We start from the raw sequence: 18,592 nt of genomic DNA, 5'->3' as shown, positions 1-18,592 counted from the left end.
AAATCAAATTAAATTATATATTTATATATATATCATGTATGTTATGTCTTAAATGGGCATTCATTTGTATTTAATACCGATGTCCTCAGGCGTTTGCCTTTCATTGTGTTTTCTTCCTTTGAAATAACTTATTGGCAGACTTCTTTGACTCGTATTATCAAAGTTGACATGCTATTTTTTGTAGTGTCAGTTACCTATCTTATGTCTGTTTGTTTGTCATTATTGGATAACTTCTCATAGATATCTTTTTCCTTTGAAATACTGTTAATCTTGATGTAGAGAGTTATTTTAGGCAATATTTGGAAAGATTGTGCCAGTAAAAGAAGACAAGCATTGAGTTGTTTTGACCTTGATTATATTTTTAAATCAAACAAGATAATAATTTTGATCAGTCAAACATTATGTAACAAATAGAGGTTTTGACACTCGCCTTTCAAACAGAGAGTCGTTGGTTCGAATCCTAGCCATGGCGTGTTTTCCTTCAGCAAGGAATTTACATACACCGTGCTGCACTCGACCCAGGTGAGGTAAATGAGTACCGGCAGGAAGTAATTCCTCAAAAAGCTGTGCGCACCAGAATCGGTAGACTAGCTTAGCTGGGGTAATATAGGAGCGCCTTGAGCACCTAGCAAGGTGGAAATGTGCGCTATACAAATCTTATATCATGTTCTTCTCCTTCTCACTTTATCTACAGATGTACATTCATTTTTGTTCACTTTATTGGGAACAATTTCTCATCTTTTATCCTGGCAAGGGCTCAACATTAGCAGTGGCCCCGGAGCAACAAAAAATGAGTGTCAGGCCACCAAATTGTCGTAAAAGCCCACACTTGGTGGCCCAGTTGGGCTACCAAACTTTTGATAAATTGTATTGTTCTCTATTATTTTAGGGCCACCAAATTTGCTTTGCGGGCCACCAAAAATATTGAATTAATGATTTTGGTGGAGTAATCGGGCCACCAAGGAAAAAGTTAGTGTGTAGCCTCGATCCTGGTATGTTGATGTTTTGCTGAATAAGACCAAATACCTCAGTACATCTGATTTTTATTCCGACTTGCATTTGTAGTCGGCCATGGACAATGAAACATACAATCTAACTCAGTTGGTGATAGCCAAAAAATATCTTTATATTCTTTTTATCCTTTGTTTTGGGGGGGGTTACCAGAGATTTACCAAACCATACCCGTTTGAAGGTGCATATGTGTTTGCCTCTCTAAGAGAAATTAATACGAACCTTCAAACTAGAGACTAGTTGTATGGTATTGTGCGTCTCTAAATAAGAATTGATTATTATTATTATTGTTAGAGTAGGATGGATGTCGGCTTTCATATATTTGAACACATAATTCAAACTGCCATTGAGGAAGTCTATTACGCTATTGAACTCTTTGGCCCGTATTCTGAAGTCGTGTTTAACTTAAACTCGGGTTTAAAGTTGTGGTTTAAGTATGGACAGCCAATTGTTACATAATCACTAACAGTAGAGATATCAAACTTCAGCTCATTCGGCTCTCAAATCATTTCATAATTGTGTAGGAAGTATAATTATAGATGATTGTCTTCACAATCAATGAATCAGGAAAGCGCACAGTAAACATAAGAAACATACAGCTTAATGAAAATGTTGATACTTTTGGCCTCCCATACTTAAACCACAACTTTAAACCTGAGTTTAAGTTAAACCCGACTTCAGAATATGGGCCTTATACCTCACTATCTTATTGTGGTTAAGGTTCAGTAGCAATTATGATTTTTGTGCAAGTGTTGGTCGCACTCTAAATGCACTTCATCTTTTCAATGCAGATTTGCATTCATGTACGACTTGTGCACTAATTGAAATTTCATTTTAAAAAATGAACAAACTACATCAGATGTCAAATTCAATATTATCTGTCGCATACATGTTATGCATAGAAATGTCAGGTACAAATTCTTATTTGATTTTGACATAATTCATTTGACCATTTCGTCTTATTCTGATTACTTTGTTTGGCTTTTTGGAGCATTTTTTCCCTCTCATTTATTTTCTATCCTTTGTTTGCGTTGTAGTATAGCTTTGCATAGTAAATAGCTTTTTGTGCCAATTTTGCTGACCAGACATTTTTCTTCTGTTCATATTCACTTGCTGTACGTGTACCAATAACATTTGCATTTTCTCCAAGTTTTTCACATATGTGAAATAATTTTTTATATGCGGTATTCATGATATACCAAACTATAAAAGGGGCATTACTTACTGTTTAACTATGTATGCAAATCAACGTTATTGTCTTGTCAATGATTATCGTATTGAAGGATTGAGTAATTTGTGGTCATGTTCAGTTTAATGAATGCACCGAGTACTATTTTTGATCGAGACGTAATTCTTTGAAATTTGTCCCCCGGTATGAAGGGTGTATTATCGGGCAATTATGTGGATGTACATACAGGAATTCAATTTTTTGAATGAAAAATAAATCTAGGTTTAAAGGTATTAGTGTTTGTTTTATTTTCATCTTATCTTGTGGTTGAGATGTATAGAATGGCATGTGCGTCTCTTGATGCATAGAGAGATTTGATCGTTCCCATTTTCTTTCTCTTCTCCCTTTCTCAATATTTCTCTTCATATTTCCCTTTTCCTTTTCTCTTCATCTCCCTATTGCTCTCTGTCTTGATATCTCTCTATCCATCCCTCTTTCCTTTTTTTTTTTTTCTCTCTCTCTCATCCATCTCCTTGATCAATTATCATAAAGACTTGTTATCATTAATAAATTGACAATTTCAGTAACAAAGTATTAACCAATCCGATCAGAATGAGGGATATCAGTAGCTTAGATTTAAGCTGTCGTAAATTTGTTTTAACATACCGGTATATAATGAAAGGGACCCCCCCCCCCTTCTCTAACTCTCACTCTCTTGTTATTTGCATTCAGCACTGAGAATTTTGAAATTTTTGAGACAAATAAAAACAATCAAAAGCCCCCGTCACACTTTTTCGGAATCAGCATGAATCAAGCAGAGCCAAGCGGAATGAAATTTTTTCAAAATTCGAGCCACATTCGCGAGTGGAATTTCAAATTGATCTAAATTTGTAAAAATGCTGTTTGATGACCTTAATGCCTTTAAGTGCCGACTGACGTTGCAGCAACAGCTAGCCACGCATTTATGTGGTTCGATTCTCCCATGAATGCGATTGGAATGTTTCGAATGTTGTCAGATGTCAGAAATATTTGGAATGCAGTCAGGGTGCTGTTGGACTGCACTTTGAATATCCAGGAATGTGCCAAGAATTTTCATTCCAACAGCATTCCGATGGCATTTGGCCTCTAGAGTGACTAGGGTATAAATTAGATTTTTTTAAATCTTTTTTCTCTTGTTCCCCTCTCTTTCTCTCTCTCATCCCCCACTCACTGTCTCTCTCTTTCATCAAATCCAGATAACTAATTGAACAACACAATTCTATTTTAGATTCTCTTCTCACTCTTTAATGAAAGCAGGATAAATTAAACATTTACAAATAACTTTCATGTCATCATAGAAAAATACATGTAACAAGAGGAATGGACAAAATCATTTAAATATCCCCCACTCAGAAAAGCACTAAAAGACCATGTCAATGTTAGGGCGTTCTCGGTATAAAGCCACGATTTAAAAACGTTTGAGCCTTAAACGTCATACAAGTAAGTTAAGCAAGGAAATTCAGAATAAAGAAAACACAAATATAGAGTGGTTTCACTGAGCTGTTTCTAAAGTTATGAATGATCTTATGAACGACATGAATAACAACTACCAACATGTGGGCCAATGGTTTTTTTACATATTGAATTTAAAAAATCCACAGTATATCTAATAATTCCTTTGAGATATTCCTACGCATTTTTGTTCTGGACTGGAATGGTGTTTCCAAATATAATCATCTACCTATAAAGACATGTACATGCATTCAATTTTCAGCTAATGAGCTTAAACATGATTAAAAATCTTATATTTGGCTGGCATCATTCCAATTGCTCGTAAGTTACAAAAAAGTTCATGAAACTACATGTACAACTGTGCTACTTCACTTTAATAGGTACACAAGTTTTATAATAAAATACACTTTCTTTTGAAAAGGCATGTCTGAATGTACACAAATAATACAGAATAATGCTGAAAAGTATGGTATAGCTCAAGCAATGTTTGCACTGTAAATGAGTATTAAAGCTCCAATCAAATTATAAGAACATATCATATTACTGTACATTTTGTTTACCTTCAAATCTCAATTAAAAAACAATTTTCCAGCAACTGTGTGAATCTTTGAAAATCTCATCATCATCATCATTGTCATCATCATCATCATTGTCATCATCATCATCAGATATTACCAAACACTTACAGGCAAAAGACAAAGATTATATTTTTACTATATACACTAATAAATAAGAATTTCATATTGCCCTTAGATCTTAGAATGTCTTTATATCTGAATTTCCTTGCTTGTTTCTTACTGCCTTATAATATTGACATGGCAACCCAAATTCCAAAGCTGAAATGTAATAATAACTAGAATTCACTTTTTATATGGCGCTTTTTAACATTGAAACGTGTCTAAGCGCTTTACAGATATATTATTACCCCGGTCATCGGATTCAATCAGTCATTCCCGCACACAATGTGTGCACATCCTCCACTCCCTGGGGAGTATTCCAATGTAGCATTGTCATCTATATATTATATGGTTTTCTAGCAATACAGATAAAACAATGATGCATGCTCATGTATGTTGAGAGTAAAGCTGCAAGTCACCATCCCCCCAAAAAATGAATAAATAAAAAATAATAAAACAATCAAATGAATAAATAAATAAACAAAAAATAAATACATATACATTGTTTTTAAATGAAAACAAAGAACAGAGGTGGGAAGAAGGCACAGTTATCAGGAAAATAACAAATTTTTTATAATACAAGATGAAAATGACAGAAGTACATAGGCCCGTATTCAATGGTCCATTCCCATGAGCTAACTCTAGTCTAAAATTATGGGAAGCCAAAAACTTCAAACAGTTATTCACATTGGATGTTTTTCATGTCAACTTTTCTCCTTTCCTCATGCTTTTAAATGATGAAAATGGGAAGTTTAGTTGCCATTTCCACAGTTTTTTTATGATTTGAGTGCCGATGTAGAAACTGTACTGTTAAATATTTGTGTCTTAGCGAGCTTTCCATAGTTAAAGGGGAATCCAGCCTTGGCCACAAAATGTTGTGTTAGGAAGAAGAAAAATGAATTAAACAGAATGGTGAAAGTTTGAAAGAAATCGGACAAGCAATAAGAAAGTTATAGCTGCTTTAAGATTGAAATCACTAATACTATGAAGATTTCAAATTGGCAACTGGGTAAGTAAATCATGACAAGTGGCAAGGACAACTTTCCCATAGGCCATGTACTTTATTATCAGGGATTTGTGGTTTTTTCCTAAGTACCCATTCTCCTGGGGCAGAAATCTATATATAGCCCAGGTAGTATATTGTTTTATGTCCTCATGAAAGAAGAATATGATTTTAAATAAAACTTTTGGGGAAAATGACATTTTAGCCATAATATGTATTGGAGTATATGGAAGAGTAGTCCTTGCCTTACATCACTATGACATCCCATATGCTGCCAATTTGAAGTCTCCATGGGTATAGTGATGACCAATATTTACAACTTTTAAAAATTCTTAACTTTCTTGTTGTATGTCCAATATTGGTTGAACTTTCACCTAACAACTTGTCTGATTTTCCTTTTCCTTATAAAAACAAGTTTTTATTTGGGTTGGATTCCCCTTTAAACCACAACTTTAGACCAGAGCTTAAAACATTTCCATTCAAAATACGGGCCATAGTATACCTGAAATCTAATCATAACTTTCATTTTCATCTCATTCAACATGGCACAAAGTTCCACATAATACTTGCATGACTTCAGGCAAGAATAGGGAATGATTAATAATTTGACTTCACCAGCTTTGGAATTTGGGTTTTAAGATCAAAAAGTACACAAATACAAGGTCACACAATAATCCAGCTGTGATTCACAAAATGAAATGTTCACCCAGACAACACTTGAGCCCTATTACGGTAAATTTCCTATCAGCCAATCACATTTAAGGATACCATAGAAATAACGATGGATGATAAAATTACCATAATAGTAACTTTCAAGGCAGCTCACATGTAAATATGTAAACATGGACTACATGTCCAAATATTTTAAGGTGTTTCAATCGATTGCAAGTCAATTTTAAACATCAAAAATAAAATTTGCGATCAATTGTTAATTTGCATTTGATTACAGATTTGCTTTTTGTGGATGATAGCATTTGATTTGATATGCTTAAAATTGGCCAAGTCAATTACTCAACAATGTGAAATTGGTAATTGCAATCAATTATAAATAGCAAGGTTCTGAATGATGATATTTGTGATTGAAATAAATATCTTGCCACACCTCCCTTAAAGGACAAGTCCACCCCAACAAAAACTTGATTTGAATAAAAAGAGAAAAATTCAACAAGCATAACACCGGAAAAATTTCCTCAAAATCGGATGTAAAATAAGAAAGTTATAGCATTTTAAAGTTTCGCTTATTTTCACCAAAATAGTTATATGAACGAGCCAGTTACATCCAAATGAGAGTTTTGATGACATCACTCACTCACTATTTCTTTTGTATTTTATTATATGAAATATTTCTATTTTCTCGTCATTGTCATGTGAAATGAAGTTTCATTCCTCCCTGAACAGGTGGAATTCCATTATTTTAACATTTTGTGCTTCAGGCAAGGAGGTCCTAATCGTCGAATTCGTGAAAATTGAAATATTGTATAATTCAAACAATAAAAAACAAAAGAAATAGTGAGTGAGTGACATCATCGACTCTCTCATTTGGATGTAACTGGCTCGTTCGTATAACTACTTTGTTGAAAAGAAGCGAAACTTTGAAATGTCATAACTTTCTTATTTTACATCCGATTTTGTTGAAGTTTTCAGCATTGTGCTTGTCTGATTTTTTTCTATCGTTTCAAATCAAAATTTTTCTGAGGTGGACTTGACCTTTAATGTATGTTACAGTATGTGGATGTTACATATTCACTACAGCTGTTTTGGGTATACATGTATTTGATGAAGTATGACTGGATTACTGTGTGACCTCTGAATGACCTGTGTACGACCTTTAACCTCATCCACCTCCGCTGAATCCTCGTCTAGGTGCCGGCCGGAATCCTGAACCTTGTCCACCCCATAGTGGGTTGTAATCTATTATGAGAAAAATATCAAAATGCTTTATTTAGATCATAGTGAGTATATCTTTATAACTATTAATTTGTATCTATTTATGATTTTAATCATATTAAGACTGTATTGTTTCTGTGCAAATTCTTCATGTACTGATTTGATCCTTATTATATAGCCAATTTATACAAGCAATTATGTTTCTTTTAACCTCTCCACAGGAAAAACATCCTTTTTTTATGTCAATGGTTTTGTATAAACTTTTTTTTTCAATTGTGGAAATAAAGTTGAACTGAACTGAATTGAATTGGATGCATAAGATTTTGAAGAAAAATGCAACTTTGATACAAAAATACTACTGCTGAAAAAATGGAAGAATCAAAGCTGACAAAAGAGCTCCAAATAGTCAAATGAGTTACATAGGATTATAGAGACTAAATCAGCATTGTAACAATTTGTAAGATACATTTGAATGGTCAAATTCTCAGATAATCATACTGGGTTAACATTGGTTTGACTTTTAAAAAATCTGAGCTAGAGGGTCACTCTGTCACCTGTGTCTGTGATATGTTACAAAAATGAAGCCCAGAAAAAAATTGCATTCAAAAATAATTATTTAGTGCTTCAAAAATTGAAATATAAAGTGACCGGAAACACCATCTTAATTTCATCCCATACACTTATGTGTACTATTCAGGTGTCTATAAGACGCCTATTTACAAAATCGTGGTTTGCCTTGTAGTTTTAGCTTTTCATTCTCAATAATGGTTGTTATCACGGTTTGTTAGTTCTAATACATGTACTTGTACACATGTTTCATCTCGGTTTGAGAATCTTTTTAAATCAGCTGCTCACAAAGTTAAATAATACCTTTAACACCTGAGTGAGAATAGCAAAGTGTGGATTGACGCCTTGTCAAGGGAGGCTAGGCCATGTTGGTATTCAAAAACATGACCCTCTGATTTCAAGGTGAGAGTCAAAACCTCTAAAGCACGACTCTTCCACAGATTAAGAATGAGTGATACGACCCATCCAAATTTTCCACACACACAAAAAAACCTAATCCAGGCTTACCATCTCGGAGTTTTTTCTTAGGTTTATTCTCTCGACTCGCTCCACGGGCTTCCGCTTCCTCAGCTTCCTGTAAAAAATATAAAAAATGATGTTTGGTGGTGACAAGGACTCTGTTTCATAAACGTAAATAATACAAGTACCAATAACAAATCATAATATTCTGTTATTTTGTATTTAGGATCCAAGCCAGAAATTTGTATATACAATAGCTTGAAAAATACTTAATCATGTATCAATTACAGAATAAGAAATGCTGCCCTTTTTGTATTGTTACTTTTGTATTCAAATTGACCCTATGATACCGTAATTAAATGCAAGTATAATCAAGTTCAACATCTGATAATTCGGGCATTGTTTTGAAAATGACCAGGTTACGTTTACTTGGAGACAATGCATGAAATGAATAGAGGGTCAAGGTAAAGATTGTACGTAGGAAAACATGCTTCAACGTGGACCAGATCAATGATGCAACTGTACAAGGTCCAGCTTCCACCTATTTAGCAATAAATAATAATGATCAAGAGCTACCAATATAAATGTAATGCCATGTGATTGTCCGATCAAATTTTGTCATCAACATAATGTAGTGATGGATATGTGTTTATATAAAAAACTTGATACGAGAACTCAGGATCAGTTCAGGCCCATTTCATAAAAACTTGTTATAATGAAAATGCACAATTTTTTGTAACAAATTTACCATCAGCCAATCAGATAGGAGGATTTCAGTAGCTTTTCACTGTTACTCCAAATTTGGTATTACAAGTTTTATGAAACGGGCCCCAGAAACCCTGAATAAAAACGTTTAAATGATGATAAACAGTCAGTTATTGCTGAAAGTGTACATTGTTCACTGCACCCAGTATTGAACAAATTTGACTTATTGTTTGAAAATTACAATTGATTATACACTTTGGTTCCCTAGTTATTCCTAAATCCGTTAAGACATGGGGGGCACAGGTTTTTGCTCACACTGGCCCTGTTCTCTGGAATGATCTTCCCCTGACAATCCGTGAATGCACTTCAATTGACACATTTAAACGTTACCTTAAGACTCGTCTATTCAATGCTTCCTATTGTTAATTGTTCCTGAATCTATTATATTTGTACTTTATCTCTTTCTTTCTTTCACTGCACCTTGGGCACTCTGCTGAGTGGATTTGTTGCATTACAAATCACATATATTATTGTTATTATTATTATAACAATAATCTGACTGATGATAAACCTTACCTCCTGAGCTTTCTTTTTTGATTTGTAACCAAGACCTTTCTGATGACGCTCCCAGTCTTCTATCTCCTCCTTTCTCTTCTCCTCTTCTTTCTACACAGTGTGTCCATCAAGAATGAAAAAACAATTGGATTGTTAACTGATTTAGCGCACAAGATATTCATTGCTGCTACATACTTTGTTACAAGGAAGACATATCATGCAAAAATTTATGAAAATATGAAATAATGATGACTTTGTGTATAAATAGAAGGACAAGTGGGGATGTGAATCATCATCCCACCTGATAAATATTTATTCATGATGGTGTGCATTGTAGCAGTTTGCAAAAAAAAAATCCTATATCTAAAATTTGATAACTCTTTTTATTTATCAGATTTTGATGAACTTAAAGGAGAATGAAACATTTGGAACAAGATAGCTTGTGTGAAAACAGAAAATCAAAGAAACAGATCAACGATAGTTTGAAAAAAAAATGGACAAATAATGAGAAAATTATGAGCATTTGAATATTGCGATCTCTAATGCTATGGAGATCCTCACATTGGCAATACGACAAAGATGTGTGATGTCACTCGTGAACAACTCTTTCAATTACTTTAGTATATATTTCACTTCTAACGGTAGATCATGTGTTATTTCTATAGGAGTGCATGTAATACATATATTTAAAGAATACATCATGGATGAAGAGTTTGTATCAAAAAGCAAAAAAAGAGACATTTTAGGGGTATTTTATAGTCCATCAAAGGGAAAGTTATTCACATATGACATCACACCTCCTTGTCGCATTGCCAATGGGAGGATCTCCATGGCATTAATGATTGCAAGATTCAAATGCTCATAACTTTCTCATTATTTGTCCGATTTTTTTCAAACTTTCTTTGTTTTTATTCTTTGATTTTTCTGTTTTGACAAAAGCCTACTTGTTCAAAGGTTTCATTCCCCTTAACAGAGTTGCTTCAAGTGAATATAACTCCTTATTTTTACATATTATTATTTTCAGTGTGAAGTACCCCTTTAACATTGCGGTGGACAGGGATTTTCCAGGGCTCTTTGAAAATGTCAGGGGCAAAATAAATAACCTCATGATCACAAATATCTCTTTTCCCCTGGTGCATATCATGATAATAATAATAATATATAGCATTTATGAGGTGCCGATCTATCTAGTTGTCTATTCAGTGGTGCAATATATATTACCCCGGCTGTAGCTCCAGCTGCTAAAGGCCCTTGGTGCATTCAAGGAATTAATCCTGCCGGGTACCAATTCACCTCACCTGGGTCGAGTGCAGCAGTGTGGATAAATTTCTTTCTGAAGGAAAACATGCCTTGGCTTGGAATCGAACCCACGTCCTTCAGATTGAAAGACGAGAGTCTTAACCACTAGACCACTACACCCACAAATAACCTCAAGATCACAAATATTTTTCCCCCTGGTGCATATCACCATTATAATAGTCCATTCTAACCTCTTTCTGTTTCTGAAGATATTCTTCAGCCTCAGCATCATACTGGGCCTGTAGTCTTTGTCTTGCTCTCTCCAAGGCTTCCTGTCTCTCTAATACTTCATTCGCATCTAAAACAAGATGGGAGAAAAAGAAATAGGCCCATATTCTGAAGTCAGGTTAACCTTAGACCATGGCCTAACTCTGTGCTCAAATTATGGGAAGCGAAACCTTTCAACATTTTTTTTTACAGTGAATGCTTCTTTATGAAACTTTCACCCTCCTGGAATTAATACAATGGAGATGGGTATTCTTGAATCTGAAGTTAAACCCTTTGGCCCGTATTCTGAAGTCGAATTTAACTTAGACCATGATCTAACTCTGTGCTAAAATTATGGGAAGTCAAACATTTCAAAATTTTGTTTACAGTGAATGCTTCTCATGTTAACTGTGATCTTTACTAATTCTTTAATGGTGAAGACAACTGTCATAATTATCCTTCTCAGGCAGTTAATAATAATGTTTTGGGAGTCAAATGAGCTGACACATTGAACCTCTACTGTTAGATTAATGTAACAATTGGCTTTCCATACTTAAACGACAACTTTAAACCTGAGTTTAAGTTAAACCTGACTTCAGAATACGGGCCCTAGTGTCTAGAATACCCTATACAAGCATTTGCCTATACTGGATCTCTCCATTTCAATACAGATAGATAAGTATTTATCAATAAAAGATGGGAGTTGCTGCAACCCTGTTTGGCGATCAACAGTTGAAGCGATAGAGCCTCGTCGATCTGGCGCTGCACAGCGGCTGCCGGGCTTACCATCAATTGGGCAAAGCAAATTTTCGGAGTATTTCATTTCATGTCTATTTCGAACAATAAAATATGGATTTTCATCATTTGTTTTTCATCTCTACATTTGCTTACTTATATTTTTTTAACTCATGTAAAGAATATTATACATATCTCCATTCTTATTGTTTGCATGATTATATATATATATATATATATATATATATATATATATATATATTATATAGCGGAAGAAATTTTCCAAAAGCCTCGTAACACTGGCGGTCATTCATAGTGGTGAGGGTCAATATAGAGAAAAAATGACTACGAAGTGGTCGTTGCTCCTTGCTTCTCCATTATTGTATTGTATTTGTACTTTGTTTATATATTTATAGTCCTGAGGAAGATCATGCATTGATCGAAAGCTTGATTAAATGGAGAAGCAAGGAGCAACGACCACTTCGTAGTCATTTTTTCCTCTATATATATATATATTGGAAATGAAAATACATGAATTCGGATTTCAATACATATTACAATCATTGAAATGCTCTATGATCAAATTGGAAACTTTAACAAGCACCCTAAATGTTAAAGCCAACATGGGTTCTCACTAAGCCTGAGTCATATCGATTATTTTGAAAACCGGTGTTCGACAGCTCTAAATCGATCGAACATCGATGCATCGAATATTGAAGGCGGGGAAAATTTAGTCTTTTGTTTTTGCGTCGATGCGATGCGCTTTGCATATGCACTATGTACTACGCACTGACGGTACGGCCGGTATGCGCTGGCGTTGGCCGGGTGAGCGTTGCACAAGCAGATGACAGAGCAAAGTTCGTTTGTATTTTCCATGATCACAAAACACACAAAAAAAGCCGGGGACCAAAGCAGAATTCTTCCAAAAATAACTTCAACGATGATATTTGCAGATGACAACATATAAGTTTAAAATGAAACAATAATAAAGACAGGAATCACACAGAGTCGATCCGAATGATTTTCGGTCAACTAGCATTCGCAGTCCATTCACCAGCCCCGTCCGCAGCTCCGTACACTCACTCTCCCGAAACGACAGGCGTGCTTGACGTCAGCGCCAGCAAACAAGTGCAATCAACGGAGAGCGCTGTAACTTGCCTGAGATTGTGTAGTTGGATCCAAAATGAGCTCCAAATAAATTTATGGGAATAAATACGTAATTTTCTCTGGATGGTCATTTGAATTGTTATTCAATGCTGATATAACGATTGTGAGGAAAGATTGTGGAATATGAGTTATGACGACGTTCGAGAATTAATCCTGATAATGACAATCCAGTTTTTTAGACGCAATTGAGCATGCGATCAAAATAAATACGAATGTTTCGAATCGAGCTCTAAATTCGTCTAAATTATTACGATTTAACAAGATTTTATGGTCATACTAAGAATATTGACGATGTCAGCAAAGTATGTTATGTTCATATGGAAGAATTAATACTGGGATTATTTCTATTGTTATTCCATCTCTGGACGTAGCTCTGGCTCCTCCAAGCTCCGAGAAAATAAGCACAATGCGCATGCGTGTTCGATGACGTATGACATATTTTCCCATTCATGAAATCAGAGCCCAAAGTTTGGCACAAACTAGCTTCAAATTGATGGGGGAAAAAATCAAACGCAATTTTCTCTGTTTTGTCATGTAAAATGTTATTATATGGTGATATTACGAACTTGAAGAGAGTTTTCGCATGTAGACAATGTTCGAGAATCAATCCTGATGTGATGATTATTTTTTTTAGACAAGTGCACTAGCTCGACTCAAGAAGTCAAGTCGATCGTCATGAGATGTCCGCCATTGAAAATTGAAACGAAATACAAACGTTTCACATCAAGCTCTAAATTCATATTAATGATTATCATATGCAAATTATTGTTAAATATTACGATTAAATAATGTTCTATGGTCATGATAATAATATTGTTCATGAAAGCAAGATTTATTTTACGTTGATCGCGTCTATTTCCGGCCATTTTCTGGTTTGATTAAAGAACAGTACTGCGCATGCACGATCGATGGCCAATTCCATTCATGAATTCATCGTGCATAAATTATCTCGGCACGAGCAGACGAGTAAGACTCGAACTATGATCGAAATAAACTTCAAATTAATGGTGAATAGCATCATAATTACTCAATCGGTTTCATTTTGGGGGCAATAAAAATCAAGTAAGTAGTAGTGAAGTTGGACATTACTGATATTTTGACTGATTGTATTGTGTAAACGAATCGGCCGGCCGAGTATTTTTTTTTTTTCGATGCACCGATTTTGCAAAATCTGCACCGGTGTCCGATGACATCGATCGAACACCGATTTTAAAATCGTTGTCAGCATGAGAAGATGTCTTTCTCCGACAGTTACCATAGTAACAGTCGGAGACCAGTCTCTCTCAGCCAATCAAAAGAACACTAAAATAGTCAGCGCTGACAATTTAGTCAGTGCTGACAACTTTCATAAAACACCTACCTGAACAACATGAAGACGACAAGAACACACTTGTCGAGATTGGGTAGTTCTATTTAGGACAACACTTGCCCAAGAAAGATACATGGTGTATCGTGAACCTGGTGGTGGTGATTTTTTACCTGATTGCCAAGAAAGCATGATTGCCTGTAAGCAAGCCACCAGAGGACCGACAGCTTAAGGTCCCCTCCAAAGGACCTGTCCACTATAATTCCTACTTACTGTATTTGTTGAGATTTGATTCCTGGCTTCTCTGTTTTTTCCATCCTTGTAGTCTTGTATCCAGCCAGTTATTGATAAAAACTAAACCTATCACACCAAAGAGAATGAACCATCCATAGTTGGCTATGAACTCAGAGGCTGGAAGGAGATACAAGAGAAAGAAGTTAATAATAATAATAATAATAATAATAATCCGCTTTTATATAGCGCTTAATCCATCGGAACGACGTTTCTAAGCGCTTTACAGATATATTATTACCCCGGTCATCGGATTCAATCAGTCATTGACTGATGCAGTCATTGACTGCACACAATGTTTGCACATCCTCCACTCCCTGGGGAGTATTCCAGTCAGTCGCCTGTGAGGCTCACACAATACTGGACAAGCTACAATGACTTTCACATCCTACCGGGTACCCATTTAGCACCTGGGTCGAGAGTGGCAAAGTGTGGATTAACGCCTTGCCAAAGGATGCCAGACCGCGGTGGTGATTCGAACACACGACCCTCTGTTTACAAGGCGAGAGTCAGAACCACTACACCACGGCTCCTCCACTAATAAATGCTGATGCATGTACAATTCATAGCACGTATACCTAGCTTTTGAGCGCCTAGACGGAATGTTTGTCTGCACTTGACAAAAATTTCAAGATATTTACTTGCACTACATGCATCTCCTAAATTGTTTGAAAGTGATATCAGACAATATCAAACATTCTTTACAATTATTTGTGATAAAATACACATGAGTACGTAACATCTTGCATTACTGCAGAACACTTTTAGACTTCCGATATTGCACTATATAATCAAGTATAATTATTGTCTTTATTATGAATTTCAAGATAACCCAGTGCAAAAAATAAAAATAAGTGATAACCTATTGCTTTTTGGGGGGAGTATATGTAGAGCAATTCTATGTAATAATCAACTCTTTGGAAATCTGTCTCCCATACTTTTCCCATTCTAGTTTAGCTTGTAAAGAAATTTCCAAAAAAAATTCAAGAATAGAATCTTCTTTTTCTTGCTCTAATTTGTTCCAATGCACCTCTCCTCTCAGTTTGAGTATTCTTTCTTTCTTTCTTTCCTTTTTACTTCTTCTCTTGTCTTTCTGTTAATGCCCACTATGAACATCAAGATTGACTTGACCTGAATTTTGCCAGGACCGGCAGGTGCAATAAACCGGCTCCTCTATGACGAATAGTGTATTGGTTTACATGCGTAGGTTGTGACTCTCCTATAAACCGGACCAACATTTGCGTCCTTTCCGATGGACCTAGTGTTTTCCAACTGCATTCACACCTGCACTGAATACAGTGGTGAGGCACGCTTACACCTAATGCTATTTCTATAGCATCAAATTTTTTGTTAGATGTGCTTCTGCATGAGCGGGACTCGAACCCCTCACGTTGAGATCTATGATCTCTAACCTACTGAGCTACGCTGCCTGTTTCCCTTTATTTTTTCTTCTTTTTCTTCCTTAACTGCCTCTCTTCTTCTTACTCTGACTCTTCCCTTCCAATTCTACCCTTCCTCTCCAATCTGTTATCCCTCTAGATCTAGTCATGAATGTCAGCAAAGAGGATCATTTTTTTTGGGGGGTGGGGACATCTATTGTTGTGTCCCCAACACAAAAATGTAATCCTGCCTCTAATCTTCTCTTTTTTCTTTGTCCCCATAATATGCCTTGACAATTCCAGAGTCCTTCTCTAAGTTAGTACATGTAGATCTTAGTACTTTGCTTTTCTTTATTCAAGATCCTCCTGATCCTCTTCCTACTTCTCTTCTTCTCCACCTTATCCTCCCCCTATTATTTCTTTTTCTCTCAAGCTCCTCATCATCGTATAACCTTTCTTTCTCAATCTTTCCCGATCTAGCTGCATTTATTTTAGCAAAAAACATGCTACAACATCCTATACACAGCGATTGCGCAATGAATATGGCCTGCATGCATGTTTATAGCCTCTTTGAGGCGATTATTTACAACACAAGACAAGAAATCTTCTACCCCCCCCATGCCAAGCTTTTGCAAAACTCGGATACGCGGATTTAGGGCCTACCTTCGCCTTTCTCCTCAATTCTCAGACTCAGTCTCACGCTCGCTCATGATCTTGTGTTGTATTTTTTTCCTATATTTTGAAACTAACTTCATCTTTCTGACAAATTCAGGCCAAATAGAATGAAAATGTGCATGCAGGGGACATGAGTCTGGGAATCATTCATATGGGAAATTTGGATTTTCTCAACATGACACCCCCCCCCAAAAAAAAAAAAGAAGCAGCATGGTCATCATGGAAAAGCTAGACCAAAAGCTTCGGTCTCTGTTTTGTTGGTTGTTCAGCTGAACTTTGTTGGCTTCACTCACCAAATACAGAGACCGAAGTTCTAGCGCGATCTGTACAGGGGACTCAATGGCCATATGTTTATGTACTTAAGATTGGATAAAACGGGGAAGTGAATTTGCGTGACAGCCGAGGTAAGTCACTGTTTTTGTTCCTTTTAACTTCATTTTTCTCCGTTTTTTGGCAATTGATGCCAAGAGGGAATATAAATTTGCACTCTGGTCACTATAATTTTCGAAATTTTTATTCATTAAAGACAAAAATTGAAAAGCCCCGACGGGGGATTCTGCATTGCAAGTCCCCTAATGGCACCCATGGGTTCATATCGTCTCGCGAGTGAAGGATTATCAGTCATACGCACGCGACACACCACTACACTTCGAAAATACAGTGGGCTTTTGCCCACATAAAATATTATGTTTAAATAAACATTCCACATCCTGCTATGACACTTACCGAATCATTTAGATCCTTCCGTGACTTCTCCTTGAAGTTTCTTTCTAAAAATATGTATATTTTCTTGATCTTTAGTGAAGATTTTACGGAGATAGAAATCAGTCAGCGTTGATATCAATTTTCTCCTGAAGAGGGCGCGCGATTTATATTCATATCAAAGACACGACAAGGGAAAGAATAGGCACCTACACTATTTTACACGCATATCGACGCAAGGCATTACGCAAAGTCCGTGAAGTGTCCAATCTTTTCATTGTATAGACTTTGGTACACCGTATACGTATTATTGACGTTCGTCAAAGCTTGTACTGCTGGTTTCTTTCCAGGCACGTATATTATTTTCATTTTTTTTTATCAGTCATCTTTTTAAATTAATGCAAATGAGTGTTATCATCACCAATAATAATCATTAATTATGTTTTTTGAAGGCATTTCATTAATTGGTGCCCATAATTAGTAAATTAATCATGAGGATTGCGCATTCAAAGAATTTAGATACAGTTATAAAATTACCGAGGAGCTGAATCAAGGTTGTGAAATTATTAGCGCCACCAACGGGCTTCCTTGTATTTCCGTGGAAGAGACAAGCGAAGTCACTTTCGAGGCCGAGGTAAGCAAAATGTGCTTTTTTTTATCGGATTATTATTTTATTATTATTTTATATTCAACAAACTCTTGCTACTTACCGGCAAGAGCCCCGGTGCGTAGCGAGAAGGAGCTTCGGCAAATATTACTTCAGCAATGAAGCGATGTTTGCCGACTACTTCGAAATCCAGGGTCAAACACGGTCTATTGTACGAGGTTAGTACATACTAACCTCGTACAATGTGTGAGTGCCCTAATGGTGGCTGCACGATAGCGAGCCGTCTGTGTACGAGGAGAATAAAAAAAAAAAGTTAAAAACTCCTCGAAACAGACGGCTGCCAGCTGTCTAGGAAAATCATGAACTTATTCATTGACATTGTTCTGCACTAGTCGAGTGCAGTGTGTTCGTCATGTTCGTGTTAAACTTATGAAAATCATTCAAAACATGCTAAACTTGTCTATTTCTACATATTTACCTGTTGACAGTCCGTATGAGACGCTCTCTGGTGTCGTGTTCCCTTCTTCTGTCAGCTCACGATCTTCAAAAATCCCCGACATGTTGGCTCAAACTCGGGTCCTTTGCATGGCAGACTCACATAGGACCAACACGTACACAGCGTACATGCATTCGGTACACACTGATCAGGCATGCAATCAACAATCTCGAATGTTTACATGACGTGTGGAAACTGAACGACA

At 36.0% G+C, this 18,592-nt stretch overlaps 1 protein-coding gene across 2 annotated transcripts; it reads right to left on the bottom strand.

Moving 5' to 3' along the window:
• Positions 1–6,990: 6,990 nt before the first annotated feature.
• On the bottom strand, positions 6,991–18,592 carry LOC121420857 (selenoprotein S-like). 2 transcript variants are annotated; one of them, XM_041615476.1, is made up of 6 exons: positions 18,370–18,592; positions 14,511–14,648; positions 11,014–11,120; positions 9,545–9,634; positions 8,312–8,369; positions 6,991–7,261 (listed from the first exon to the last, which is right to left on the bottom strand). In XM_041615476.1, exons 1-6 carry the CDS (start codon positions 18,449–18,451, stop codon positions 7,185–7,187), a joined length of 552 nt encoding a protein of 183 aa, XP_041471410.1. In that variant the 5' UTR covers positions 18,452–18,592; the 3' UTR covers positions 6,991–7,184. The 2 variants fall into 2 exon arrangements, with proteins under 2 accessions (XP_041471410.1, XP_041471409.1); XM_041615475.1 differs by having other exon boundaries at positions 8,312–8,378; positions 18,370–18,590.

This window comes from Lytechinus variegatus, chromosome 8, assembly GCF_018143015.1.
Source record: "Lytechinus variegatus isolate NC3 chromosome 8, Lvar_3.0, whole genome shotgun sequence".
In the NCBI taxonomy this organism is placed as follows: Eukaryota; Metazoa; Echinodermata; class Echinoidea; order Temnopleuroida; family Toxopneustidae; genus Lytechinus; species Lytechinus variegatus.
Note: the sequence above shows the minus strand (reverse complement) of the source record. Positions and strands in the feature narration are given on the sequence as shown.